This window comes from Chamaea fasciata, unplaced genomic scaffold, assembly GCF_029207755.1.
Source record: "Chamaea fasciata isolate MVZ Bird 193981 ecotype frontalis unplaced genomic scaffold, bChaFas1.0.hap1 SCAF_9, whole genome shotgun sequence".
NCBI classification, from domain to species: Eukaryota; Metazoa; Chordata; class Aves; order Passeriformes; family Sylviidae; genus Chamaea; species Chamaea fasciata.
In genome coordinates, this window is record NW_027094094.1 from 4,374,302 (window position 1) to 4,399,467 (window position 25,166).

Sequence of the window (25,166 nt, forward strand, 5' to 3'; positions counted from 1 at the left end):
AGTACAACTTTCCCATTGTATTTTAACAAGACTGTAGAACTGGCAGAAAATCAGAGCATTTGCTGTCTGACTTTTGCATTTATTTATCACTCTACTATTGGTTTTTTACTAATTTTAGCTCTAAGATTCCTTAGTTTATCAGTGGCACATGTGCTACTACATGTATTTTTAATAGAAACATTTAAAATCATATAATGTTAAGTCTAAAAGTATTTATCATACATTTTTAATTGGAACATTCTAAATCATATGCTAACTTTAAAAATATTTATCACTCTAGTCAAATTTCTGTAAGTAGCCTGCTTAAAAAAAAAATAAAATCAGTCTCTCTCAAGTGTTACAAAAGCAATTAGGCTTTAGTAAATTGTCAGTTGGTAGGAGGGAAACAGCAGGGTGAAGAGTGTTCTCAGCCAGATTCATCTATCTTGCATGAGTTAATGTCCTCTAAAGGTTTAGGGATTAGGTAAGCAGAATAGAGAATCCTGAAATTGCTGCCTCACATCAGACAGCACCCACACATCTCTGACTCTTGGTTCCATGATATTCCCTTGTCCTGCCCTTGCCCAGATTTGAAACACACATTAATACAGAACCCTCAAAACCCATTTAATGCACAAAACAATGCGCTGTCCCATAAAGAAAGAACACCCCACATGCACACATCAAGTTCTTGGTTCTCCAAGGAACAGCCTGGCCATGACCAAGCAGAGAATTCCACCCCATCAGTGCTTCCCTTCTCACCTCTGTTTGCACTCCTGAACTTTATGGACCTCCTTAAGTGGTATAACCCTGAGAGGTTCCTTTTCCTGAAAAAAGAAACATGTTTTAGCACAGTGTATCTAACAGCTAGAATGGAAAGCCAGAGGCCAGGACAGAAGCAGTCTTACACAAATGAGGCTTTCAAGGCAGTCACTTATGAAAAAAAGTGGTGTCAACCAAGATTTCATCTGCTTTTTGAAGTATTCAACCAACCACAACACTTGCAATGAAGAGGAGGACAAATCAAGAACTAAAACCTGCCAAAACATTAATTCCGTACTATAATGAGGACAACCACCCTGTCCTCTTCCCATGACCAGATCAGACAACTGACCCTGGCCTCCAGGAGCTCATTTCATTAAAATTTAGATTACATTAATTTGCTACGAAATGCTACCATAGAAGATGCTTTGTTAACTGGACTGCATGACATGGCTTTAAGAAAGATGAACTGTATCCTACACTTAATACAGTTCAAGTACTACAAAGAAACGAGTCCTTAACACCTGTAAAAGAGCAAGTACTCTCGAAGCACTCTGAAATTGTGTTACCATAAGAAAAGTAAGTGTTAAAGTTTCACACAACAGGAAAAAAAAAAGCGAGAACATTTAAACAGAAACACTTTCACTTTTCCCATGACAACATAATGTCACACATACTACTATTATCCGGTGGCTGCTGCAGTAAATCACCAACAAACAACAACTTATTTTACCTCCTACTGTGTTTTCTTTAAGCCAAGTTACAATGGATTGCTTCAGTTGGCTACAACTTCCAGATGAAGCAAAAGCTTTCAGCTCTGGAATGACTTCCCCTACTACTTCTGTAACAAACACTTAGAAGATTTATGCTGAGCAAGCAGCAAATGTCACTCAAATGTCACAATCCTCCAAGAGCAGCTTTCATTAGATCACTTTGCTCGATAGCAGATCAAATGTAAAAAGTTTAAAACCCAATGTTTTCAGTTATTGTGCTCCTCTTGTCTCTTCTCTGTTGTTCTTAGACTCAATCATCCATTAAAATGCATTTTCAAAGTAATGCACCAACTGTGAACTGCAAGTTCATCTCTGGAGTACAGACACCTCTTGGAGGGAAAACTCCAGCTCAGAAATGGTCATTTCCTGAGTCTTGTACTGCCTGTATTCCACTGTGCTCCAGAGGACTGACACAGGCTCAAGGAACATGATGGAACACCAAAAGTACAAGTATTTCTACCATCCCTCTATTATAGTCTCCCACAGTACAATCCTTCACTGGGTTAGAACTTGTTTGTGAGCAATCTGAGCTCAGATTTGTTTTTAAAATAAAAATAGAGTGTTTCTTACAGGCAATGAGTCAGAATTGTTCTGCTGACAGCTTAACAAAGATAATGATGCAAGATCAAACCCCTGCTACTGTTGCAGACGCCCTCATTAGAAATGAAATCAAAGTTAACTTCAGAAACAGTCTGAGATTTGGGGTTTTGACATTTTACATCTTATGTTTGGCCTATAAACTCAATTCTCCTTAATTTATAATACACTACAACTCAGGTTTCATTTCTCAGGTACAGATTCTCTTACATTCAGTCTGTTTTCCCAGAAAAGGAATTCTACACTTAACTGTCTTCAGAAGCAGCCATTTAGTTTTTAAATGAAGCCTGAAGGCACTTAATGTCTGGTCAAAATCAGCCAAAAACTTAGTGTGACAAGGGAAGAAGAAAGGTCATGAAACTACAAGAAACTCTGCAAATGTTGCCGTTGAACAGCAAATCAAGAGGTTTTTGTCCATCTTGGCTGCCCTGGTGCAATGAATGTGTGGGAGAAGATCCTCTCATCTGGATGATAAAGCATAATTCTAACTTTAAATGAAGAATTGCAAGATTACAGTTTTGTCTTTCCCACAGTGATCAGCTATTTCAACAACACAATTAATTACATGGGAGTGTAAAATGACAAAGTACTAATACAAAAATCAGGGTGAGTGTAGAGTAGATTTTATCACCGTTCTTCAGTGCCCTACAGGCAGGTTCCCAAGCAGATTGAACAGTTGCCCCATTAATTTTTTTTCTTCTTCCCACAATAATTTAAATTATTTAACATGAAAAGTTATTACAGTACAGACTCAAGAGCTGCAGGAGCAGCAGAGCACATTTCTCAAACACAAGCATATTCCTTCAGATTTTCTTTCAACTATCACTAGAAAACAACACAGAACTGGAAACTTACCAGTTCAGACTTGAAATATCCTATTGTGTTTTCATCTAATTGAAAATATCTTCTCTTCCAGTTCTTCATCTGTTAAAGGAAAAGAAATAAATATTTATGTATTTTAGATATAAAATAAAATATACTTACATGTTTTGTATTATGAATATATTGAATTATATTTACCATTCTGGTTTTTACTTATAGCATATGATATTGTGTAACTCCTACTTATTCATAACTATTAATTTGAATAATGTCTTAATTGCAGATTGCTATAATTACAAATTCTGCATCTTTAGTGTCCCCAGGATAATTATGCATATGCATAAATTTCCACAACTAATAATTTTTTTTGAAAACCGAAAAAATTAAAAATTCTTTAAGCTACTATTTTCTAAAATTTATTCAAACTGTAGAAACAGCAGAAGCAGAACTACTCTGTGGGGAAAAACTGCAAGACAATACATCACAGATTTCTAGTTCGTTTTTAACTAAAAAATGGATGTCACAAAAAGAAGCTTCATGATACAAGATAAAAAGAGTCTGAGAACTCAAAGATGTGTATCTTGCTTCATCTGAACTATCTGTTCCTTCTTCTAGCAAGGCATCACATGAATAGCCCCACTTGTGTTAATCAGTCTGATAAGCTGTACAATTCTTCCTCTGAACTGAAAAAAATCAGCTTTTTCCAAACATTTTACTGATTTAAAAAGCAGGCACTGAACTTCTGTCCCAGTTTAGATGTTTTCAATAAGTAAGGATCTCTGCAGAATGTAGAACAGGAGAATTCCCAGCTGCAGGCACTAACCATCACATGGAAGTCTTCACTTTGCCTCTCTAAAATATCTTCAACAACACAACACTAAAGAAAGTCATGCAAAGAAGTTACACAGATAAAAATCAAGTGCTACTGGAGGACAGATTTTATCTTTAGTTAATCCTTATTACTGTCAGTAGTAATAAAATCAGTGTCAACTGTCTTTTGTTTTTAATAATACTTACCACTGCTCCTTGTTTGACACAGTAACCAGCTTTGATAATGGCATTATCTGGGGGATGCTTAGCAGCAAAATAAGGAAGGTGAGTTTGTGACCGCTTCAAATAATTCCTGTCAGCCCCTTCACTGCCCTCACTGGCTTCTTCTTTCTAGAAAAAAAAAAAACAGCGAAGTTCAGAAAACTCTCAGGATTTTTTTTTTCTAAAGGTGAAGGAATTACTATAGTAGCTACAATAGAAAATAACTTTATCATCCCATGCTCACAAATCCCACTTCCAATTTGGAAGAACAAAATATTTTAACTGTTTTCCAGAGACAACTGAGACTCCCCAAGTGCTGAGTCCTTGTAAGCTGCTCTGAGAAAAACTAAACTAAGAAAGTGCTGACTACTTTCAAATAATATTGACAAACACTCAGTAAAAATCAAAAAAGGTACAGATTTAAAGTCATGCATGTATTCAGTGGCAAACTTGTAACATGAGCAAAACATTAGAGGTGGCTACAGCAAACAAAAAGTTATTTCTAGGACTACGAGACATCAGAATTCACCAACTTTTTAAATGCATTTTGGGAGTATACATGTCATTTACATGATATTCATCTAACCTGTAACTATTTTCAGCTCAGGAAACTTTCAGCAACAGATTCAATTCTATCTTTAGCAGTGCACAGATTCTGCTTCCATAAGCTTGTCCAGCTTCTCTAACTTTTTTCCCCACTTTTCCTCACAACTTTTTTCCCCTTTTTTCCTGTTAAAGGGGAAGAACTTCATCACTGTTAACACCAACAATTAATTTCACACAGACAAAAATATTATTATTATACTAATACAGGTGCGTGTAAGCAAAAAAAAATCGGTACTCAAGCAATTCTTTAAAATCTTCTATAAAGGGAATAAAATCCTCAGAACCCCCACTCAGTATGAATAAATAATATAAATAAATACAGCTTTGCGTGTCAAATAATAACCCACTTGTTTGGAGGGTATTACCTGGGTGGGTGTAATGATGGGAACACCACCAACAATTTCTGTCCTGTAGGAGACTTGCTTCTTTCCACCTGGGCTTTCAGCTTGACGATTCGCATTATCCATTTGGCAGAGAGGGTCAGACTGCTTTGGTACCTGCAGTTGGAATGTGAGAATTGACATCAGTTTCATGAAAAAAACGCCCTAAGCATTACTCAAGAATTCTGAGGCATTTTCAGCAAGATTTAACAAATGATTACTAACTGTTAAAGGCTAAAAATGGCTTAGACAAAAATTCGTTGTAATGACTATCCTTTAGTGCTCAAGAGAAAAATGGTGCCAATAAAGACTTTTCAGTGGATGAAATCAGTTGCAAGCTTTGCCATAAAGTGCTTCACTTAATCTTCAAGAAGCACTGCTAATTTATAGAACTGGTTCTTTATTTTTCAGCTGCTTTCAGTTTTATGGTTTTGGTTTTTGTTTTGTTTTGGTTTTTTTTTTTTCAGACACCCTAGTGCCTGCAGAGCCAGCACAGCAAGGCCATAAACACTGGGACTTTGGTCACACCAGGTGTCTGACCAGTGTGACATCTGTCCTCACATGTACTTGGCATGAAGATTGTGTTACTGCCCCCATTAATCACACATACATTGCTAAATTCTGTCCAAAATGACCCTGCCTATCTAACTATCAGTAGCTTTTAGATAATTCTCTCAAATGTGGAACTAAAGCCATCAAAACTCCACAGGAATTTGATTTCCCTGTAAGTGTTTTGATCAAAAATGTTTACTCAGTTTTCTGAGTAAACTTCTTTAACCTTAGAAATGCACTGACTACAAGACCTTTTTCATTTCTAATCTCCTTCACCTCTAATATTAATATAGCAAATCTGAAGTGACTGCAACAAGAAGAGATCAAGTCTCACATCCAAACACCCCACCCAGCAACCTACTGGGTATTTACAGAAGACATCCAAACTCCTTCAGAAAGGACACAAATTGTCCATCCAAGACTGTGACACATTCAAAACTTGGAATTGAACTGATCTAGACAAGAAACCAAAGCTACTTTATAGTCAGTGATTCAAGTTCCTGTGCCCAGGACTGCTTATTGTACAAAATGCAGCCTGCAGAGAAGTACAGACAGTGCCGAGAGCAGATGTCAGCCGAGGACAGTGTCCTGCTTGTCACCCCTTTGTCAGTGATCCAACCCCAGCCAAGCCCAGCACTGAAGGATAAGACACTCATGAGCCTCAGCTTTTCAAGAGCAGGGACTTGTAGCTACATCTTTGTGGGTAAGTGCTTCAGCTGCCACAAACTCCTCCTGAAAATGCAGCAGACCAAGCCCACAACCACCTCCTCACACAAAGGCATTTCCAAAGAGCACTCAGAAACGGGTACACGGTGTGCTAGGCTGCAGAAGCTCACAGCCATTCTGACATTATCAGCACTCAAGAGGACTAAAACATGCAATGAATCTTGGAGGATTACAATCTGCAGCAAGTAATGCTCATATTAAAATGAATAATTGAGTGATCTTAATTATTTGATTCAATAATTGGCCGTACTTAATACCGTACTCGAGCTGCGAACAGATGAACGGTTCAAAGGCTTGTTTCTTCAAAGACAAAATACTAATGATTTCACCAGCCATTTAAAATGCAAGATAAACAGAGGATAAACAACATTCATTCTGAATTGATGCCATTAATTATTTATTTATTTGCTTAATTCCTTCAACTGGAAGCAGCTCAGGCCTGGTTGTGGTGCATCCTCCTTATGGAAAACCCGAGTGAGAAGGCTTTGTACTTCTGTTTTTTGGTTGGTTTTTTTTTTTTTTTAATTTATTATTAGCAGTAGCATTTTTATAACCCCAAAGTGTGGGCTATATTAAAACAATGCAAAGAGTTCATGTAAACATCCTTAGATAACCCAAAAATGAGAAAGTCACTGACAACAAAAAACAGATGCATGCACCCATGCTCAGAACCCCTCAAAAATGTTCACTGTCATCACTTCCCCAAAACTGGAGAAAACAAAACCAGAACTTCTGCCTCCTGAAAAGACTGAGATAACACGTGGGGGTTTCTCTCGTGAGATAACAACTTGTCCTGGTATAACCCAGAAAAGTAATTTAACATTTACCAGAAGAACCATCAATGTTTCTTTGCATGGATGTTACTCTAAATCAGAAGAGTCTTTGGAGTTACTGATCAATATTTTAGTGATACTTTAAGAAATACCAACTATTGACAGCAGGTAGAAGTATGTGTATCTTTTCATTGCTTGCTAGTCTCTTCTGGATATTTCAAATAATATTAAGTATCCAGAGTTAATTTTAAATTGTTAGAAGAAATCCTGTGCTGTAATAAAAATATTATCTTTTGTCCAATTTCCGGAAAGTAAGTTAAACTCAAATTTCAGGGGAGTTCTGGACAGTTTCTCCAAGTACTGGAAAGTCAAGCCAAGACCTGCTTGCAGTGATAGAAACTGGAGGCAAAGGTTACATTTAAGCACCTTGAGACAGTCACCATTTGAAAGCACTGCTAAATATCAACTCAGCCACTTACTGTGATTTTGGTAGCTTTGTTCAGAACATTTACCCATTCAACTAGGTCCTGCTGATCATTGGCTTGTAGAAAGTATTTTCTCATCCCTGCATTCATAACTGTTAAAAACCATTATGAAAAGTTAACAACACTGAAATTTAAGAGCAAACTTAACATCATTATGGAAGGATTTGATTTCAGATGAAAATTCCATTGAAAGCATTTAAGTGCTCTGCTGTATTTCATTTTAGAAAGTCATCTTAAGACACATAAATCTACTTTATTGCTTTATTCTAATAAAAAAAGTAATTTAAGATTTCAACTTAAATGGCATCATACAAACTTTGAAAAATGATTTTTCTGATATAGAAGTGAAGTCTTGAATTTTATCAAAAATATTCTGCAGTTCCATTTCCTCTTTCTCAAGTCCCCCAAAGCAACAACAAGTTTTATACCTGGGGACTTCTACAATTTCTCCTTATAATCCTCTGCCCAGAATCTGTTAACCTTTGTGACATTATGAACATGACTGTGGTCACTGATTTACTTCCTTGAAATTTTTTTTAATAGCTGGAAAAATCAGTTTTAATTACTAAGTATTACTAAGTATACGGTGCACATGACCAAACAACTTTAAGACAGCTACAACACAAATTTTATTTTATTTTAGTGACTTGGCAGAGAAACATATTTTAATGAGTTCATATCTCCACCTCACAACACTTGGCATCCTTTATCCAACAAGGACAAACACATTTCGGTGTAACAGCAAAAAAAATCACAGCTAATTCTTGACATAGGTTTTAAGGTGAACAGTGATTAAAACCATCTGAATATAAAAACAATATTTTTTTTTTCTCTGCAAAGTATAAAAATCTTTTTAATAAATTACAGATATTTATGGCAGCATCTTGGATCATTCAGGTATTTTAGAGCTGGCCCACTGACAGGAGAAACTTTACAAGTGCCTGGGACAAAGCCCTCCACAGAAGTGCAGAGGCATCTGTAGATGGCACTGATCTGACACAGCAGGTGCTTGCCTAAAACCAGGAGGAGTTTTAACATTATCTAAAGCTTCAGTAAATTTTAAACAAATTTAAACCTAGAAGGCACCCCAAGAACTTCTGTGGGTTTTTGTTTTTGGGTTTTTTTTGGTGCAGCAACAGAAGCTGAAATTTGACTTAAGAGCATTGGCTGACAGTATTTTTAGATCAATTAAATCAACTTTTTCATCAGTAAAACAGATTCCAAGAGTTAAATTTCTTGTCTTCCTGGCTGACAGGCAGGCCATGTTTGTGAAAACAACATTCATTGCTTATTAATGCCTTAGAAATTTCAGACATCTGAAAAAACAGCTCTCACCTATTCCTCATTAAGCTGCAATACGAAAAAACACAAAAACACCTTATGAGGAAGCCAACATTTCCATCACAGTAAAGAAGAAAGTGAATACAAGCTATTTTTTAAACACTACCAGCTGTAGCTGGTACCAGAACTGCAGAAGATCATCTTTGTTCCACATTTCTGAAGAAGGCACTGGATGCACACAGCACATGCCAAACTCACCAAAACAGAACTCTGCCTTTGGCCTCAGCTTAGTTGCATCGCTAACCTAGAAGGGAAATTCAGATTATAAATGTCACAAAATGCACGTCAGATATCACAAGTTTTATTCTCTTTCAAGTGGGTAAATGCAAAGATTAGCAGCACAGCAAGCAGGTTAGGCACAATGATCAAGAGAATTAAAAACAAAAAAAAATGAAGGACAAACAAGGAAGGTGGGAAGGATGCAGTATTGACAACAAAAAACGCAAAGGGAGGATGAGAAATGAGCAGAAAGACAAGAAAAGCTCAAGTATTTTTCTCCATTTATTTGTTAATGCAATATCTGCTACAAATTTAACCACTGAAACTTTCTGAAGTTCACAGTTCCCTTTCAGACATATTTAGAACTAACTGTGTAAAGAACTAAATAATTTTTAGAAGTTTTTCTGTCCTGTCTATTAAAAGTCATTATCACTTGCAAGGTATCACACCCAAAGACATCTTCTCCTTCATAAACGGCCTGTCTTTTCTCCAAGACTAATGGGAATTCAAATACTCATAAAGAACTGAAATGTCAACTTTATGAGCACAAAGAGCTGCCGTTTGAAACCATGAAACAAACTTAGACAACACAGTAATTAATCTGCTCTTATTTTAACCTGAACCTACTGAAGTGTTTTAACACTTCTCTAATTCAGGAGCACCACAGAAGCAAAAGGAGTAAGTGGCATTTAAATTTGTCTGAAGTTGAGGCTCTCGGTAGTTACCACCAAGAATTTAATGAGTGTCTCACATATTAATTATCTTACCTTTGAAATATAGGTAAGTTTAATGACCCCAACAGGTGGAGATCCAGAGGGAAGATTCTGAAATAAATCACATGTTACAAAGTGAAACTAGTTTATTCTCACGCCACAGTCAGTGTTTATGTATAAAAAGCAACTAATTCCACAAACAAAAAGAAAATCATACTACGTATTTTTATAGACAATGCACAATGTATGCTTGAAACAGGATCTAAACTACTTGTTTATTATACACACATCTGTTAACTAAAAACAGAAAGACTGCTAGAAACAATACAAATAGTAATTGTTTCAGAGGTTTAAGCATTTTACTAGAGGAAAAAGGATTCTTGTGGCTCTGCATCCAGGAAATCCGGAAAGAATACTTTTTCCTTAACAGATGTTGGAGTCTCGTGTACTTTGACCAGGGCAGGCGGAAGGGACAAGAAGTGACATTCATCTCTTATGTCAGACACTTCAAAGGCCATCTCACATATTTTCCAATCACTTCAGGGATTTAGAAAGGCCTTCACATAGTTCTAAAAACTCTGCAGTTCTTCAAAATTACAGCAGTGGAAGAAGTTTCAATTTGTCTCTTGCAAGAAACCCTTTCATTTGCACACGTAAAATAAAAGGCCTAACCTAGGACTGGGTGTGCACAGCAAATATCATTAAGTCTTAAAACTTCTGAGGAATTGCAATTTCTACAGCACTTCAAGATTTTGTCCACATGCCCTGAATTGCTTCTTTTCACTCATCTAGATCAAATGTTTGAAGTCTGTCTTACTTGCAGAGACTCTTTCTCTCCTCAGTGAGAACTGCTAAATGCTTCAGTCACAAGTCACATCCACGGAGCTGCACTTGATTTACATTTTGTTTATGCTGGTTCCTTTGAACAGCAGAGTCATGCTTTTTAACCCTGCTGCTCCTGGCAGAAGGGTACACGGACATTCTTCTGGCAGGCAGTTGTCAGCTGACCTGGATCCTACGCTCTCACTGTCTCTGTGCCCAAACCTTGAGCAATTATCTCTTCTTCCCTCTGCTAGAAAACACAGGGATGCAGGTACATGGTAAAAGTAGCTCTTATCTAAAGGCTGCTGCTCTCTGTCACAATGGATACAAGCTGTCCTCACTCATACACCATCCATGCTGGACTGCAATTGCAGCTTTCATTAAAGATTCTGATTCTGTTGAGGGAAAGGAATATAAAATGCAAGGAAAACCACACACTGCCACGTGAGGTTAAAGGTGAATTAAACACTGGGGTGTGTGATTTGGCTCGTCTGGTTGTATTAAACTGATTTACAATGATTTCACTTACGTCAATGATTTTTTCCCCCCCAGCTCCCGGGTCCATAATACTAAACCCCACTTTTGTTTTGAGGATTGGTTGGAAAATCCAAAATTGAGGTAAAAGCAGGAAGCTCCTGGCAGGAGCAGCTCACCTGTGGGTTATCCATGTACCACACCAGGCTGTCCTCCCGTGTGTCCAGGATGAAGTACCGCCGCAGGAATTTCCCACTATTCTCATTTTCCTCAATGTCTAGGAAACCACAGATGCGATTCTGGCGATCCACATAAGGCATTTCTGACCCTGGACATCACACTGCACAACAGAAAGCACAGCAGATAAAGCAAAGTTCCTTGTTGCTGATTTTAAGACTGCTCTGTGCCTACCCATGACATTTTGAGCAGTTTCAATCAGTAGCTTAAAAAAGTTCCTAAGGAAGGGCAAGTGAAGCGTGGCTGCTCCCCACACCAGCACTGAATTTTTACACAGGACTTTCAAACTTTGAAACATGTATTCAGCAATAAGGGTAAAGTTACAAGGGACAAACAGCAGATGAGCTTCAAGACTAGCTCTTACAAGATCACTGAAAAATAAAGGTTCTCCTTCACAACATGCACAAAATTGAGTCAGTGGTGGGGTTACACTTCCTCCTTCGACATTGCCTCTCACGGCCAAGCAAGAATCTTTGTCAGGAGCTCGACTGCCCAACGCTATTCTTATCTTGTTCAGGCAAATGCAATAAAAACGCTTTTAGAAACATTGCTCACATTTTTCTTCTCCCCTACAAAAAGAGGACACTTCATTTCTAACTGTGTCTAAGAAGACATCTTTTCATTCTTACACATTAAATAGGAAAAATGAAGCTGTATGTGCACCAAAGAGCTGTGAACACCCTCTGCTCACGGTACTGAGGTCTGAGTGCACCAAACGTTTATTTTGGCTTTTGTTCTGGGGGGGTTTGGTGCCTTTTTTGCTTTTTTAGTTTGTTTTGCTTTAAAAATTTGAATTAAAAGCTGCCTTGTGCCCACCTATTACCATTTTACCATTCACCTTTCATGGCTCTGCCTTCCTGCAGCCTATTGCATGAAGGGTTCGGCTTCCTTCTGTTTTATGGGGAAGTTATTTTACTTTAAGAGCCAGCCTTGTAAGACCAAAGATAAATTTGCATACTCATCTAAAAGATGATAAAAATCAGGTCGATGCCAATCTTTCCCAGGGCAGGAAAGAAATGATTCAGTCTTCACATTTTGTTACAAAAGTCAGAAATAGTACAGATCCAAAAATACTAATGTGAGACAGAGAAAGGTTGAAGCACTTCACATTTTTCATAATTTTCCAACTTTTCCAGCTTTAACTGTGTAATATGGAAGTTTCATTTTAACATTTCTATAAATTCTTCACCTTTAACAGTTTTTTAAGGTTACTTGATTTAAATACATTTACATACACATACAATGAGACAGACACCTGATACTTATTTGCAGTTATCCACATACACTACAGCAAAACATGAGGTAATTTTTTCAAGTGTTGTTTTGGGGAGACAACCACTGTTTATTTTAGGGACTCATATATCCACATTTTTTGGGGGGGGGATCAATATACAAACATGTAAATGTATAATTGTATTTACAGCTGTCATTTTATAGGACTAACTAGAACACAAGCAAATTTTTGACTCAATCACTTTGAGAAACAGTTTTTAACAAGTCTATCACCAGCAACAATGGTTTAAATATGCAAAGGTTTATTCTTCATTAAAGGAAGAAAATTTACTAAGGTAATTAAAACTTTCTTGGTGTGTTCCTCACCATTTAAATATCACAGATCTAAGTCTGTAATCAAGTTATAAGGACCACAAAAATAAACACTTGAGCACTCAGGACAATATCATTATTTTAACAAATATTCATCAGTCATTCAATTGAGGCTCTTGGGATCACTTCACTGAAGCAAAACCTGCCTATAAACACATCTGAGGGCAAGCTCAAGGGTAGATGGTCCCTAAATTACACCTCTAATCTGGCAGAACTTGGCATCACACCTTGTTTGCACTTAAATGAATATAAAAATTGCCATTTTCCAGTATTGCCCTAATTTGTACCAGGTGTTCCCTCAACAAAACCATCCAGCATTTCCAGGAGACTCTTTAGGCTTCATATCAACAGTTTATGAAGCCCAGAAAAGCTCTGTGCCTAAAAAAAAAGCAAATATTAGTGGCTGGTTTCCTGTCTGAGCAGACTTAAAGCCGTGTTCTCTGCAGATGCGAAGAAAACAAAACACGAAACAAGGAAAACTTGTTTTTGAAACAAGATACGGATTGATTAAGAATCCTTGAATAAAACCAACTGAATTTTCAAAGCACTTTCCCCCCCATAAGAGAATCTATGTTTCAGAAAACCTTTCAAGGAAAATGAAAGGAGGATGCTCATAATGCTCCATTATGAACATACAATTAGCTAAAGCTGAACTACTCCAATACTGGTTTGTTTTTTGTTGTTTTGGTTTGGTTTTTTTTTTTTTTCCCAGGGCAAAAGACAAAACTCAGAAGCTTTTTCTTATTTGTCAGTAAACCAATTCTCACACAAGAAAAAAAAAACCAAACCCAAACCGAAATTAATGAAGATTTTCTAGTTCAAAGTACTACTAGCTAATTCCTAGCCTACAAAATGATACTATTTGCACCTACTCTGTCCTCTTATGAAAATACAACATGAACTAACACTAATGTAAAAAATGTAAATTATATAACTGCTGCTTTCTTCAAATTAGTTTAAAATTTCTCACGGGATTACAGACCTCTACCAGACTGAGGGTCCTAAAGAATAAGAGACAAAAAAGCCCCCTTGAACTTTGTCATAAATTAAAATGTAACACAATATCATACAACGTTTTCCATTTTTAAAAGCCTGCTAGCACACATTACACCTTGGCAAGATTCCCCTGTAAATTAATAGCAGTTCTATTCAACCTTCATTAATGAACCACAATTTGCAATGCACATTTAAAAAAAAAAAAAATCAATGTGTGCCTTTCTTCCAGTTACTAAAGGGACTGAACACATGACAAGGCCACCACCATGATCCCCATCCTGACAACACTAGACAGACCCAAAAAGCACGGATGGAATTGCCATGATCCAAAAAGGGAATTGTAGAACTCTAATTCTTCAGCATAGGAAATTTGGCTGCAAGATCACCAGCCTAAGAATTCATCAGAACTTCAACTCAGAAATGTCTTCAGAATACAGATCATGTCTTGCACAGACGAGATTTTTTCATTAAATTATTTGAAGCAATCATGAAACAAAAATCACCAAGTCTGTACATTTTCCAGCATTATTACCTGCATCCTTAGTTATTGTCTGCAGCAGAACCTGCAGCACAGAACAGTGTATGAACTCTCCTAGAATCAAGCATTATAAAAAGATTATGAGTTCTTTGAAAAGCTGAAGGCATCAAAGCTGTTACAGATCACACCCAACTTCATTTTATTTTGCCTTCCCTCCTTGCAGTGGAGATGTGGGTCAACGCCATAGTGCTACTTCATGAAAAACACCCCTGTGGCCCATTTCCTCCTGGTTGCTGCCACAATCCTCCAGAAACAAAGATGCTCTTGAAAACCCATTTGGTGGTGTATAGTAACACTCTGTAAGAACTCCCAGCTCCTTCAAATTCTTTCCTGGAGGGCTGTGTTATAATCCAAACAGGAGGTGTCACTTATTTTTGAAGCCTTACATCTCTCTTTCCAGCAGCGAGGTACTAATTTAGGAGGTCCATCCCTCATCAGCCCAGCTTCTCTCAGCTTTCCCCTCGGAGCTACAACACACACCAACATTTATATCCCCCACTGAGGGCTGCCTGGCCTCCTGGGCAGCACTATAAATAAAAATCCCAGATCACCTTCCCCAGTGTGTCTGTAAATGCATGACTGCACAAGCAGGACCTGCAGAGGCACACGAGCGTCTCCTCTGCACCATTTATAACACACGGCTTCAGCTCTCCCACATTGATTCCTATTTTTAGTTTCCCACCAGCACCTGTTCTTGAGTTCACCTCCATTTCAGATTGGCTGCAGCCTTTGTATCTTCAAGTACAAAGTCTAGACGAGACTGAAGTGAGGTGCCAGATAACATTTCTGTGGGCCAATCTCTCCTTTGACTTGATTTCCACGGGCAGGTACAAACCATGGACCACTGGCTGACTAAAGCAAGTGGAATTTCGTCTTGGTAAAATGACCATGCAATAGCCTTTGCACTAGCACAGGAGGGCTTGATTAAGAAATTCAAGAAGTGCATTTAAAACCTCTTTATTTTACATGTCTTTTCCCCAGGCTTTGGGAATATTTTATTATTTTTACTTCCTTAATTTAGAGGAACAGTTCTACTTCGTGCTCTTTAATACATGGACACTTGAAACTTTGGATTTAACTTACCCCAGGAGATGACTTTGGGGCTCTTTTTCTATCAGCCAGGAAGATTAAGAAACATCCATTACCTACTTACTCATCCCTATGAAATGAAGAACAACATTCATACACCTCCACTCGATAAATATAAAATGATGCCATGAGTCATGGCCACCCCTCCTCCCCATCTCCCTTTTTAAGCTCTGCTGTTTACAGCAGCTCCAGCGCCACAAAGGGAAGGTAAAGCAGCATCCCCAGCCATCCCCAGTCTTTCCTGCAGTTCCAGGGACAGCTTAATTAGCAAGGGCTCCTGGCTTTTGCCTAGGCAATTACTCTCAGCTTCCTGCTGTAAATCAGCTGCTCTCCAGCTGGTCATCTCTTTTACTGACCATTTACTGCCTCCCCAGGGGAAGGGATGACTTCAGACTGTCCTGCTCATCCCCTGAAGAACACGGCAATGAAAGCTTTCCTTCTTGTGTACATGCAGGATAAGGAAAGGGAATGGGGAGGGGGAAATTCCAACCCTGAGACAAGCAGCTCAGAGCAGCCTCTGAAAACAAGTCACATCAATCTTCCAGAGTCACTAGCTCAAACCTCTTTTTATTTCCTTGAAAACCTTCCAGCACAGGCAGCCCACCAGAGAGATAACTCATCCTATGAGACAATACTATAAATCCCTGCTCACCTTTCATACAACTTCCAAAGTACCAAAATCATAACAGAAAAACCCCACAAACAATTTTTTTTTTAATCCAGGAGCTGGAGAAGTGACTTGGCCGCAATTCTTTTGACAACAAAAGATAATTCAGAATTGATGGCTTGAAAATTACAAGCCTAGCTTTTCAATTTCCCAGGGATCCTCCACTGCCTCATTTCTGTTCTGGAGGGCACAGCAGACATTGGATACTTCTGTTAACAGGGAAGACATGACTTTGGTTTGCCAGTAGCCTATGACACTATGACTAACTTTTTAACTACATCTAAAAATGAGAACTGGAAGTCTCCAGGATACACTGCCCCCTAAATTCAGATTCCCTTTCTGAAGTAGCCAAAAAGAAGCAAAAAACAGCTGCAAAAGGCCAGTATTCACCTAGAAAAAAAAATCCTGAACAGAAATCAAATTTCCAAATTAAAAAACCTTTAGTACAAGTGGCATTGACTTCTCCTATCCCTGACCAAACTACGAGGAATGTCAAAAGATACATCCCTCCCCCAGAACCTCATCCAGCTTCCAAGCAGACCACAATAGAGAAAAATCATCGTTGCAGTGATGAATCATCCAACAAAACCAGCAGCCTTATCTTGAACTGAAGTCTTATCCAGCCACGATTCTGCGCTCCAAATGCTGATCTGCTGTTTTCCAGGAACACTTGTTAAATCAGGGTCAGCCAACCACTCCCATCTTACCCAGTGCACCTCAGCAAGTCAAACGATTAATTCAATTCAATAGTATCCTGTAATATTACTTTCACCTCAGAAAAAAAAAATAAATCATTATGTTCTAAGTGAAATCTGGAGTTCTACGGAAAAGGTTTTGAAGTTACCTGAATCCATCCTCCCCTGGCCTGCTTCAGATACTGATTTACAAGTCTCACGATGGAACAGACCGGCACTTCCTCAAAAACTTCTGCAGAAATTTCTCTAAGAGATGTTTCCTGTTCTTAACTGAACTATTCTCCTCCATTTTAAGGTATTTGCAGTGGCAGCCAAAGGCTTTGGGATATGATGGAATGAGGAAATGCATTGCACAGGATGCAGAGTTCTTCTCTAGCACTGATCTTTTAAGTCAAAACAAAAAAAAAAAAAAAAAAAACACCAAAACCCAAAACAATCTCAGGTATTAAGGGTTTTTACCCAGCTAAAACAATTATTTTAATTGTGCCGCTAAATGCATCGAGCTAACACAAATAAAGGGAAGCATCCTGTGCAACGAGGCCACTAGAAAAAAACCACTCTTGAAATTAATCCATTAATAACTCATGAGTGATGACCAGCGTACGAGGCAATGAAGTAAAATAACAAAGCTAAGAGACAGTGATAGAATATGTTCAATAACAGCGAGTCTTTACAACCGTCAGATGTCATTTTCATCACTTTATATTAAGCCTCTAGATAATATAGTTACTCCAAATGAGATATAACCAGAGATAAATGCAATAAAAGAAAACAAAATATAGTTACTCTAATTCACTTTGACTTATGTCTCACACAAGCCTCACACTTGTTTTACAAGTTTTTAAATGCCTATTAATTTCACTTACATAATAGTTAAAATCCTTAAAAATGCAAGTTCAGGGTTGATTCATATTTACAATTAATTTTTTTAACAGTCTTTTCAAAATTTTAAGTAAGGGCCACTTACAAAACTCCAAATATGACAAATTAGGTCCTTGTTCTTGAAGAGGCTTACATGCTTAGTCTATAGAAAGTGTCCATTCATGACAACCAAAACAAATTAAAAATTAAGCAGGAAATAACCACATTACTTACTAGGATTACTTATTATTACTAGTTAGTCATTAGAAAAAACCCTTTAATTTCAATAATAAACTAATAACTGTTTCATCCAGGCCAACGACTCCAAGGACTTGAATTCCACACACCCCCAGCCATTTCAAATTCCCACCTGAATCAAACTACAGATCCTGGGGAAGCTTATTTGACTTTAGGAAGTCCAATACAAAAAGAAGGTGAGGCTGGTTGAATAATGAAATTTGCCATTTTTGAGCCAATCTTGCTGATTTTCACTCTGAATCCTGGGTATGAACTCAGCAGCACAAATAAACACACACCTTCTCCCTGGGAAGTGTGCAAGAAATGGAAAGGCCAGCTGCTTAGGAAATTAGCAATAGCTTCAGTTTTCACAGAATACCCTTATGTTGTTAAAGAAAGGGCTGTAAATAACTGATTTTCCAGTTAATTTCAATATCAAATAATGAGAAGAACGTTATCAGGTGAATATTTGGTTTGACCCTTTTTACAGATACAATAAAAGGATTTACCGAAATCAAAGTACACAAACTGAGTAACTGATTATCCATTTTGATTTTGTAGATCCAATTTAGCATATTCAAGGCAGAATCAAGAAAAATGCAATGGCTCACCTACATTAAAGCTTTGGAAAGGAACAAAATCATTGCTGTTCAATTTTCACCTCATTTATTTTAATATTTACAGTACAGACCATGTTAATTTCATTGTATAATCCACTATGAGGGCCAAAATTCCCTCTACTGCAAAGATTCGCTATTTCCTCCAGAATCCAGCTCATTTGTCAGTTATATCAGAACTCCACAAGGATTCCCAGAGATTAGGACTAATCTCAGAGCTCTCAATAAGTGCAAGTGTAGTGAAAGCTCTTTAGGAAGAGCAGGGCTTTGTCTGTCCCAGGTAAGAGAACCAATGTGCATTTCCAGAACACGCCAGCTCCTGATCACCAAGGTGGGAGGGGAAAATTAAGCTCCCATCAAATGGCAAAGTTTTTGGGACATCACCCTCCCCCTCCCTTTTTTAATACACCTTAAATAAAGAAAATCAAGCCTCACTGTGGCATATCTAATAGAAGTCTCACCTGGCACACAGATAAACCCCACATGGAGCACCAGGTTCTGTAGCACAGTGCCAGCACACTAACACTTCACTGGAAGCACATCACTCACTGTAACTCCTCATAGAATTCATTTCCAGCAGCCTTCCTCCTTGGAACCAAGCCATGAGCACAGGGAATTGTCCTCATGTCAGGTACAGCCCATGTCTGGTTGTGGCCTTTGGCCTCACCCTCCTCCTCATTTGTGGGATGACACAGATACCAGTTACTGCCCAGCCGCTGCTCGGCTCTGACAAAAGGTGTTTCCCAAAAGCTCAGTTGTGGTGTGTAGGGAGAATAACACCCCTCCACCCACAGAATAATCCCAAAAGTACCAGGCAGGCTCCTGGCATTTTGTGGGATTACTGTCTGACCTACACACAAGTGAGGCAGAAACACTCCAGAAGAATCCCAAGTCCTGTGCACATCCAGCAAGCCTGGAAATGCTGGATGTACCATGAGCATGCGACAGCCTGGTTTTCAACACTCTTGTCCTGCTGCCTCCCACAAAAAGGCAGCAAATGGACCTCCTGAAGGAATCGTGGTCCTCCACCCAAAAATCAGGACACCAGCACAAAGTATAGATAAATTACAGCATCTACAGTGAACCGGATTTAAGGAAGAAACAAAAGAAAAAGGTTCATGATAAAAAAATCCAGATAACCAAACTCTGAAGTCCTGAATCAGCAGACACACTTTTAACACCCTTTAAACTACCCAACCTTCCAGCACTGCTGCACACACAGGCACAGTCTACCAGATAGAGGAATAACCTGCCTAATAACCTAATAGCTGAATTATTAGCCCAGCCTACATCCCCATTTGTCATTCCCAGCCTCCCTAAAGAGTTAACCAACATATTGAACAACACCTTTTGAAGTGCAGTTTGAAGAGGACTGCTCACTCCTAGAACAAGCCTGGCATGTAACTGTTTTAGTGCTTAACAGAAGAACACTTAATTAAGTCACTAATCTAAACAAGTTCGAACACATTTTCTTGGACATGGCATGTAAATGTGGTGGGTACCAAAGCATCCAGGGAGAGCACGCACATCAAAACAATTACATATTAAACGAATTAATTTATCACCTATCTGTCAGTATACAGAGACTGCTCCTGGGAGTGTTGACTCTCAACAATGAAAACATGTTTGCAAAGCTTGGTAATTGCCGTCTAGTCTACATTTTCAATTTATAGCAATGACAGTACCCTATTTTCACCAGAAAGATTTTAAATCCAAAATGCTTTTAACTCCATAACATTACTAAAGACACTGCTCATTAGAGGTAGCTGCAAATGCTTTTTCCTTTTAGGGGAGTGGAGAGGTAGAAAAGCTCAACCTCTTTCACATGAAAAGTCAGTAAATCAGGCCAAATTTAAGAGATTCTGCTCACCATGCCAGCAGAACAAATGAGCTAAATTGATATCCAAGACATCTGGATGCAATGGTTAGCTAGAATTAAAAGCATCTTCCAAAGAAGACAGCAGCCAACAAAGGAACAGAGAGAGCTTTGCTACTGTCCCCTGTGTGGCAGAACCATAACATAAAAGATTCACATGTTTGTTGTGGGTATTTTAAGCACTGTTTTAAAATTCTGTTAAACAAACAAGGCCACGCAGCGCTCCTTAAAGTTTTAAGGACTTGCTTTCTCTAAGTGACACCACCAGAGATTTCCAGGCAAAACCTTTTTCCCATTGTATCTTCCCGGTTTTCCTCCTCCTGCCTGGAGCTGACCCCCAGTTTTTTAACTTGGGCAGTGCCTTCAGCCGCTCCCTGCCAGCACTGGGGAGCTCTGTGCCCCACATCCAACCCGACAAACCCTGAGCACCCCTGTGATGCTCAGCTGCTGCTGCTCAGCACTCTCAGTATGAGAATGGAGGGACACACAAGCAGCTTGTCCCAGGCCACACAAGAAGCTTTTTGGCAACACACTGAGCTGAACCTGTTTCCCAAGTCCCAGAGCAGCAAGCTCGCTATTGAACCACCTTTCTTCTACGTAAAATACCTGAAACTATTCAGATTTTAAGGCAAAGGCATATGTTCAAACCTGAAAACTGTTTAAACTGTTGAATGCCACAAATGTCTACCAGACCTGCAACTCCCTCCTTGTGCAGATAACATCTGCTCAGAGTAAGTGGCTCATACAGTTCTGCACCAGAAAGCTTAATAAGTTCCTTCTCCAAGATTAAAGAAACACCTACACATTCTAGATGCTTCTGCAAGTCCCTGGAGGGAGAAAATGCTGCTCAGTGCTGAGACAATGAACCAGCTTCCTTCCTCAACAGCAACAAAACCCTGCTTCTTTACCTAGCACTGAGAGGAAAGTGTTATTTATAGAATCGAGCCCTAAACCAACACGGACCCAAATATTTCTCACAGTTAGGGGACAGCATGTATCAAGATGACCTTAGACCTATATATTTTCAAAGTCCAAATTTGAAAGATCAGTGTAAGAGCAGAAAAAGGTTGGAAGCAGCTCAGCCATATATCCCCCATTCCAATTCACTTCAGCGATTCTCTGCATTGAAGCAGAACTTCAAAACCTGAACCATTCTTGCCACTCAGACCTCTTCAGCAGGTGATTTTTTTAAAGCAGTTACATTATTTTCATATGTCAGATAAGCTCACTAGGATTATGATATTTAGGTTTCTTATATAATTTTATAAATCATTGACAGCAATGCTTCTAGCCACGTCCCATTGCATTTAAGTTTCAAAAGAATACAGGTACTGACTGTTGTGTATCTTTATATAATTTCTTGGTGGCTTCTTAAGCACTTGCTTCACGCTGTAAAAATGTTTTATGCTAAAGCCAGTTACCTAAATTCCCATTTTAGCACCGAAATAACTTTCTATCCTGTATTTTCATGCAATTGTACAACTGCACAAAGGTTCACTTGGCTCCAAACCCCAAGTAAGTATTTTCTAAGACTGTTCCTATTGTCCACATTTATCAGTGAAATAAAAAAAAAATTAAAAACTGCCAAAACCCATCTTGCAAGACACATACATGCTCTCATATCTCAAGCAATTGTTTGTGTAAACACTGATGCAGAGCTGGATACATCCAAAAGCACAGCAGAGCAGGCAAGGAAAATTCTCTTTGGAACATGTGCTCACTCCCCAGCGCTGCTGGTTTGCTGCACTTTGGAGGAACTGCATTCACCATGATAACTGTCAGCTTAAATAACCAGGAACAGTCAGTAATAAAGACATCGATGGAATTCTAAATCTACTAAAATAGATTAAGGATTTTGCAGGCCTGGCAGCTTGGGCTACATCCAACACTGCACTGGAGACTGTGTTACAGGCACAGATCCCTTCTCATCTCAGTAACGTCCTCAAGTTCTTTCTAATCTGTTACAGTCAATAAAAACTGACTTCTGCACTTCCTCTCTCCTACACCAACTCTCTGACATGCAGTCAGCCTTTATTTGAGCTGAGATAGCTCTGCTGCCTTCTGGAACAAGCCCCAGCTACCTGGAAAAAACAAGGCAGGAAAAGTTTCGGCACTCAGGTGTCTTCCTCACGCACATGCCTTCTGTATTCCCCATGTGTGTCTGTCTTCTGTCACTCAGCTACTACTCCTGAGGAAAAAATAAATACAGGAGGAGACAAGGAGGAGGAGGGAAAGCATGAAGATGCTGCCTATTTTCTTTATACAATGATTATTCTTTGACTGTTCTCTAATTTGTATGAAAGCATCTGCTCCCCTGAAACATCTCAGCACTGCACTGCACCTGCCAGTGACCCACCGTGGATTTTTTGCTTTAATTTCACTCTTAAAATGTAGAGCTATGCAATGGAACATGAGGCCAAATGTAGTTTCAAAGCAGAGAAACAGCTCAAGAAAATAGATGTCTTTAGAATTTATGAACCTGGAATTAAATGTACACTCTCAAAAGCAAATCACAACGTTTGATAACGTTGCAAATAGAACCCAATGAGTCACACAAAGGTTTGTATTTAATGCAAAGCTGACTCCAGCAGCGCAGCACTCACTGATATCCAGGACACATAAAAGCCCACCAGTATTATTTCTTGAATTATTACCTTCTGCATCAGTGCTTATCTATCCCTGAATTAAAACCCTCTCCTCCAAATATCAGCCAGGCCCAGCATCTCTCTCCCTACCACAAAGAGATTTCAGCCCACTTTTAACACTTCCTCATGTGACAAAGGGGAAAACTGCACTTCTCCACTTCTGTGCTTCACAAACCTGACAGTTTCATGTATTGTTACTGCTGTGACTCTCTCAGCTAAAAATAACAAGCAGGAGGAAACAAGACTGAATGGACTTAAAATGCAAGTTCACTGTTCCATAAGACAAGAGTAACTCATGAGACAGCAACCAGCCAAAGCTACCACACACCCTTCCAGCTCGGTTAGGATTGTGTTTGTGCTGCATCAAAATGAATGCACCCCAAATATTTAAAAAAAACCCAACAAAACAAACAAAACACCCAAAAACCCCCCACCAAACCAAAACACAAAACCCAACAAAATCCTGTTGATTTGGTTCCAACAGCAAGAAGCCACTCCTCACACATCATCACAGGCCCCAAAACTGTACGGTCAAATATGGCTCTGTCCTGCAGGGCCATGTATGGGATCGGGTAAGGAGCAAATTTATCTTTACAGACATTACAAAGCAAGGAATTTGTCAGAGGCATCAAAGAAGCTGGTGCTCTTCAGCTTGCTCTATGCCTAGCAGCCTCTTTAAAAGTACTCTGCTTTGGGAAGAAGGTGAAGCATGGAGAGCTCTAGCCCTTAAGAATCTAAAAAAAAACCATTTTAAAAAAGATTCTGCCTCTCAGCTTTACTCAGGTAACACCACTCTGCTGATGCCTAATTCAGGTGCTCAGGGTAACAATGTAATATAACTGTTTCCCCACTTAAAGACTGTTCGTCCTGCTTGATCATACGCACAACACACTTAGCGAAAATCAGACGCTTTTCTTACAGAAGGCCTCAAAGCAGCAGCCTGCCAAAGAGAAAATTGCCGTCCTCTTGATGTTACTTTGCAAACATTTGATGCAACAACATAATGCCTCTTATGAAGGTCATGCATTAGTTCCACCCAGGGGAGCTGCACTACACATGCAGAATTTTAAGTCCGCGTTAAGTTTAGCAGCACGTCAAACGCCTATCTGGAATTGTACAGGTGACAAAAACCGCGCGTACAAACGCAGCGGTTCCAGTTGAACACCCATTTGTAGTCGAGTTACCCATTTAAAGACGCTTCGGCTGGGGCAAGAACCAGCCCCGGTTACAGCTAACCCAGAACGCGGCTCAGAGCGTGCCAACAGCCTCCCCGCACACATCCCTCTCCGAAGCTTGTGCCTTCCGAAGCTAAAAACAAACCCGGCGGCGCTCCCCGCCGGCTGTCCCGGCCGCAGCGGGCTGTGCCCGGGGCGGGGATCCGGCCCCCGGCAGGCACGGTCCCCGCGGGCTGTGCCCCGGTACCGCCGCGGCCGGCACGGACCGTGACGAGCAGTGAGATCACCTCTCTCCTCCCTTACCTCCGCGCCTGTGACAGCGCCCTGCCCGCCGCCACCGGGGCACCCCGCGCCGGGCACAGCCCCCGCGCCGCCGAGCGCCTTCCAGGGAAAACGGAAAGGAAAAAAAGGAGGGAGAAGGGAGCGGGACGGTGCCTTGCGCGGTCACACACCGGGCAGGCGCGGAAGGAAGGGCATCACCCAGCGCGGAGCGAGCCCCGCCCCGGGCCGAGGCACTTACTGGAGTGGTGGCAGTGCGGGAGCCCCGTGAGGAGAGCCGGGCGCTCCCCGGGCCCGCTCCCGGCCCCGCTCCCGCGCCCCGCACCGGGAACGGGCTGCTCCCGCCGCCTCCGTCCGCCCCGCCGCGACCCGCACTGCGCATGCGCCGCCGCGCCACCGCCCGCGCCGTCCCGCAGCCTGCCGGGACATGTAGTGCGGCCTGGGGCCAGGGGCGAGGCGCGGGGCGCGGTGGGAGTTGTAGTCCAGTTACTGGGAGTGTAAAAGGCCGCGGCAGCGAAGGGAATGTTGCGTATTGTGAAGAAATTCTTCCCTGTGAGCGTGGGGAGGGCGTGGCCCAGAGAAACTGTGGCTGT

General features: G+C 40.0%; 1 protein-coding gene across 6 annotated transcripts in view; it reads right to left on the bottom strand.

The window, feature by feature from the left end:
• The window catches only part of PLEKHA1 (pleckstrin homology domain containing A1), a 31,391-nt gene extending 6,455 nt beyond the window's left edge, over positions 1–24,936 (bottom strand). For 2 of the 6 annotated variants that reach the window (XM_066190779.1, XM_066190783.1), the window contains exons 1-9: positions 24,815–24,936; positions 11,236–11,396; positions 9,815–9,871; positions 9,027–9,072; positions 7,482–7,579; positions 4,937–5,068; positions 3,951–4,094; positions 2,967–3,035; positions 742–806 (exon numbers count right to left, since the gene is read on the bottom strand). In XM_066190779.1, the coding sequence (XP_066046876.1) occupies positions 742–806; positions 2,967–3,035; positions 3,951–4,094; positions 4,937–5,068; positions 7,482–7,579; positions 9,027–9,072; positions 9,815–9,871; positions 11,236–11,376 (752 nt within the window). In that variant the 5' untranslated portion in view covers positions 11,377–11,396; positions 24,815–24,936. Of the gene's footprint in view, positions 1–741; positions 807–2,966; positions 3,036–3,950; positions 4,095–4,936; positions 5,069–7,481; positions 7,580–9,026; positions 9,073–9,814; positions 9,872–11,235; positions 11,397–22,555; positions 22,623–24,597; positions 24,772–24,814 lie in introns of those variants that run through there. The other 4 variants (XM_066190778.1, XM_066190780.1, XM_066190781.1 and 1 more) reach the window with 4 other exon arrangements.
• Positions 24,937–25,166: the final 230 nt, after the last annotated feature.